The sequence below is a fragment of the Peromyscus maniculatus genome, chromosome 4 (assembly GCF_049852395.1).
Source record: "Peromyscus maniculatus bairdii isolate BWxNUB_F1_BW_parent chromosome 4, HU_Pman_BW_mat_3.1, whole genome shotgun sequence".
NCBI lineage: Eukaryota > Metazoa > Chordata > Mammalia > Rodentia > Cricetidae > Peromyscus > Peromyscus maniculatus.
Genome location: NC_134855.1, coordinates 66,353,701 through 66,358,984, shown reverse-complemented (window position 1 = coordinate 66,358,984; position 5,284 = coordinate 66,353,701). Strand labels below are relative to the sequence as shown.

At 36.3% G+C, this 5,284-nt stretch overlaps 1 protein-coding gene across 1 annotated transcript; it reads left to right on the top strand.

The window, feature by feature from the left end:
• Positions 1-4,040: 4,040 nt before the first annotated feature.
• LOC102921734 (olfactory receptor 4C15-like) lies at positions 4,041-4,976 on the top strand. Its single transcript, XM_006997590.2, has one exon. It carries the CDS (start codon positions 4,041-4,043, stop codon positions 4,974-4,976), a length of 936 nt encoding a protein of 311 aa, XP_006997652.2.
• The last annotated feature ends 308 nt before the right edge of the window (positions 4,977-5,284 follow it).

Genomic DNA, 5,284 nt, shown 5'->3' with positions numbered 1-5,284 from the left:
ACAAGTAATACATCTTTTATTGATAGCTAGTAAGTATACATGAAAATATGGTGGGTTTATGGGTTTTAATAAGAGCAATTTCAATTAATATTTGAATTCAATGATTATCACTTGTAATAACAGTTTTATTTTTTGAAATACACTTCAAAACAATCACTTAGAATAATAACCTTTCAGCTCATCCTTCTGATATTCTTGGATTTTACAGACATTTTATATTAACAAAGAAATTCTGTTCCTTGTAGATATCCTGGAGCTACAATTCGCCTTGTTGATAAGATAGTGGGCCATGTGAATAGTTGGGCACAGCGAGACAAATCTTCCAAAGTTACTGCTCAAGGAGATGACTAAAGATATCCTGTATAGCTCTGGAATTTTCAAGACTATAGCTATTAAAGAAAAGAAATCCATGTACTGTTTCTCCTCTCTTTCAGGTACACAGAATTGTTTACAATAAAGAGGATGTCAGTGTTCACAAGTTCCTTTTGACTTAGAGCTTATAGAATATATGATAAAAGCTATGAAGCTGACCTAGTGTGGTGTCACATGTTTATAATCCTAGTACTTTGGAGGTGGAAGCACAATAATCAGGAGTTTAAATTCATTCAAACTATCTGGTAAGTTTGAGTTGAGCCTGGCCTTTATAGGACCATGTCACCCCCATTGAAACAAACAAACAAACAGAAAAATTTAATCAATTTTTTTATTTTAATGGAGCATAGAGCTTGGGATGTGGTACTGCACTCACTAATGTATGGCTATTTTGATGTCAACATGCTTTGTTACCTGTTTTCAAAATATATTTTTATTTATTCTTTAAGAATTATATACAAATAAAAAACATATTGTGATCCTATTATGCTTCCCCGATGTATCCTAGACTCTCAAAGGGCAGAAAGCAAACATTTTTCAAATTTCTAGTTGATTTTGTATTTAGTCTAATTTTAGATTTACACAAATAAGATAGAATGGAAGTCTCCAGAATATCACTGGCATTGAGTCACTAGACATGGCCACAGCTTTACTTATGCATTTGTCAAGATAGTGAAGAAAAAAATGCAAATATTTGTCTTATCTAAGTAACAGATTCTACTTACATTTAGATTATTTTTCAATTATTATTCTTTCTATAGCACAAAATTCAATTTAGAGTAAAATTTGTTTTAACACCTTATGTTAATCATCTCCTAAATGATGTAAAATCATAACCCTTGTGATTATAACTATATAACTATATTGTAGTCTCCATTTTTGTGTTTTAACTTGTTTTATTGGAAAAATGATATTGCCATTTTTGTTGAAATTAATCTTACATAGAATGTCAAAAGATGATGCTAATGTTTACTTATTTTAAAATTGACATTGAACCTATATATTTTGCAACATACCACTCAGGGCTTTATTTCTGTAAGATGGTCTTTATAATATACCATTAATTATTCAGATCCTTTGAAAGTAGTGTGGGTTGAAATCATCATATCTTGCAACTATGAAATTAATCATTTTTCTTTGTGAATTATTATAAATAAATTTACTTGAGAGCTTTTGTCATGCAAAGCAAGAGTGGTATGTAAAATTGGATTCTCTGGTGCAGGTAATTGTCTGGGTTGTCTGGGGCCACTTATTCTTAGCCTTTAATATCTCTTCCCACAAGTTTTGGTTCCATAACTATTACTATTGTTTATTTTTTTAAATGTGCATTGGTGTTTTACCATGGGTGTCTTGTCTCCTGGAACTGGAGTTATAGACAGCGGTGGCCTCTCATGTGGGTGCTTGGAATTGAACCTGGTTCCTCTTGAAGAGCAGTCAATGCTCTTGACCACTGAGACATCTCTATAGCCCCTTCTTATAATTATTTTTATATGATAAAAATAAAAACTTTGATGTTTTTCTGTTAAATCTTTCTGTGCAAGTGAAATACATGAAATAACTAACATGAGTGATATTTTGACATTTTCATTTGACCTTCTGTAACCTTGGAGAAGAGTAAGTAGGCTGTTTATAAACATGTTTTAGAGTTAATTCATATATATTTCAAATTATACACATTGCCAAACTATATTTTCTGGAAAAAAAAAAGTCATATTGTATTAAAAACTGGCAGGACCTTAAGCCTCAAGAGTCTAAAATCTTATTCAAATGTAGTTTCGTCTTCAGATATGTGCTGCTACCAGTTTTCATGTTTAGCTGATGGGATGCTCCCTTCTGATTCCTCACCATATACAATTCCGTTACCTCTATCCAGATACCTTTCCCACAGGAAGAAATTAATAACATTATTTAACCTTCGCAGAAAGAGGGAGATGGCAGAAAAACAATGCTACTCTGAAGTTTTCACTGAGGAAAACAGTCTTTACCCAGTTGACTCTGTGGTGACCTCCTGGGTGTTGGCGTTTGGGTCTCTTAAGATCCCAGATTAATCATCTACTCTTTGTTTTATATCTTAACAACTTTTTTATAAAATTTGAGGAAATAGAATCAATAACCTTTGCCACATACTTTTGACTAGGGGATGAGTCTTGAAGCTTACAGTAGCTTGTAGTCTCACTAATTTCATTTAGTTTTCATGACAGCATCCTGATTTTATTTTTTTTAAATCAAGTTTTGGTCAGATTTTAAAATGATAATTATTTTATTTTATTTGACAATACTATTAAGTTCTACATAACAGCCACAGATTCCCTTGTTCTCCCCCTTCCTGCCCCCTCCCCTTCCCCCAAGCACACCCCCCATTCCTACCTCCTCCAGAGCAAGGCCTCCCCTGAGGACTGAGATCGACCTGAGAGACTCAGTCCAAGCAGGTTCAGTCCCCTCCTCCCAGATTGAGTCAAGCGTCCCTGCATATGTCCCAGTTTTCAAACAGCTAACTCATGCAATGAGCCCAGGACCTGGTACCACTGCCTAGATGCCTCCCAAAAAGATCAAGCCAATCAACTGTCTCACCTATTCAGAGGGCCTGATCCAGTTGGGGGCCCCTCAGCCTTTGGTTCATAGTTCATGTGTCTCCATTCGTTTGGCTATTTGTCCCTGTGCTTTATCCAACCTTGGTTTCAACAATTCTCACGCATATAAACCCTCCTCTTTCTCGCTAATTAGACTCCCGGCGCTCCACCCAGGTCTAGCCTTGGATCTCTGCATCCAGATTCTTCAATCCTTGGATGGGGTTTCTGGCACAACTATTAGGGTGTTTGGCCATCCCATCACCAGAGTAGATCAGTCCTGGCTGTCTCTCGGCCATTGCCAGCAGTCTTTTGTGGGGGTATCTTTGTGGATTTCTGTGGGCCTCTTTAGCACTTTGTTTCTTCCTTTTCTCATGTGGTCTTCATTTACCATGATTTCCTATTCCTTGTTCTCCCTCTCTGTTCTTTATCCAGCTGGGATCTCCCGCTCTCTTTCCCTCGACCCTCGCCCTTCATGGAGAAATGGCTGAGATCTACATAAAGTGATGATTTTAAAGTAAAATTTCAACATTTTTCAAACATACAACAGATTGAAATTTCTTTAAAGAAGTGTAGTTTAATTTTTTTGATGCTAAAAATACTGTTCATAGTTGTAAAATAATCCACAGTGCAGCCAGATTTTCAAGTGAACAATTTATCACTTCTCTTGTTTTTAGATAAGGTAGAATTCTGATTCATCACTAAAGATTAGTCATCCTGGTCTAATTCATGCAATGTCATACAATATAATTAGTTTCTAAATGCTTTTTAACATTTCACTTAAAAATTGAGATAATGATATAAAATGACTGTTCTAAGATACATTATTTCTCTCCTCCAAAATAGAGCAGATTCTTTCAATTCAGTATTTAAAATGTGTCCATTATAAGGTATTCAAAATTTTATTCTCATCTCAATTCTGCATGTTATATAACTAGACACTTTACAAACATTGTGTTTCTAATAGAAATGAATTACAATAATTTTGCATAAAGACACACCAACTTGTTAATAGTGATTCTGTAAACTGCATTAAGTATTTGTTTCCTTCCAATTATAGATGTACTAGAAGACATCTTACTTTCTCATTATCTTGTGATCATGGAAAACCAGAGCTGTGTCACTGAGTTCATATTCCTGGGCCTTTTACAGAACTCAAAAGTTGAGAAAATATTCTTTGTTGTATTTTCTTTGGTCTACCTTGCAACTATTGGGGGCAATATGATAATTGTGATGACCATTATCTACAGCCCTGCACTGCTGGGCTCCCCCATGTACTTCTTCTTGATATTCCTGTCCTTACTGGATGCATGCACTTCTTCTACTGTCACACCCAAGATGATTGTAGACTTCTTCTATGAGAGGAAGAGCATCTCCTTTGAATGTTGCATGACACAACTGTTTACAGTCCACTTTTTTGCTGGGGCAGAAGTGATCATCCTGTCAGCCATGGCCTACGACCGCTATGTGGCCATTTGCAAGCCCCTTCACTATTCTTCCATCATGAACAGGAGGGTGTGTAGCATTCTGGTTGCAGTAGCCTGGGCAGGAGGCTTCTTGCATTCTATCATACAGATTATCTTCATTTTGCAGCTGCCCTTCTGCGGACCTAATGTCATTGATCATTACATGTGTGACTTGTTCCCATTACTGAAGCTTGCCTGTACTGACACACACATATTTGTCCTTTTGGTATTTGCCAACAGTGGGTCTATCTGTATCATAATCTTCTCTATTTTGCTTCTCTCCTATGGTGTCATATTGTACTCTCTGAGATCCCACAGCTCTGAAGGGCGATTTAAAGCTCTCTCCACTTGTGGATCTCACATCACTGTTGTGGTTTTGTTCTTTGTCCCATGCATATTAACATATGCAAGACCAACATCTGCATTCTCCTTTGAGAAAAATGCTGTTGTATTTACTGCAGTCTTGACACCATTGCTCAATCCTATGGTTTACACTTTCAGGAATAAGGAAATGAAAAATGCTATCAAGAAAATGTGGAAGAGATTGACAGCAGTTTCTGACAAATATTAAATATTACCATTATTATTCTGTGGAAGTGGATTAATGGGTAGGATCACTTCATGCTGTGCTAAAAGAAGGATGCTAGTTCTGATTTCCAGCACCCTGTCAGAAGCCAGGCATCACAGGGCCCTTTAAGTTAGTGTTGGGTTAACAGAGATAAGTAGATTCCAGAAATTCAGAGGACTGCTAATCTACTCAAACACAGAAATCTGAAAGTTCATTCCAAACTTATCCCTAGGCAATCAGGTAATGTGCAGCAGATGAACATGGTCAATGTGGTCTTATGTAATTGTGTATATGTGCACATGCACAAACAC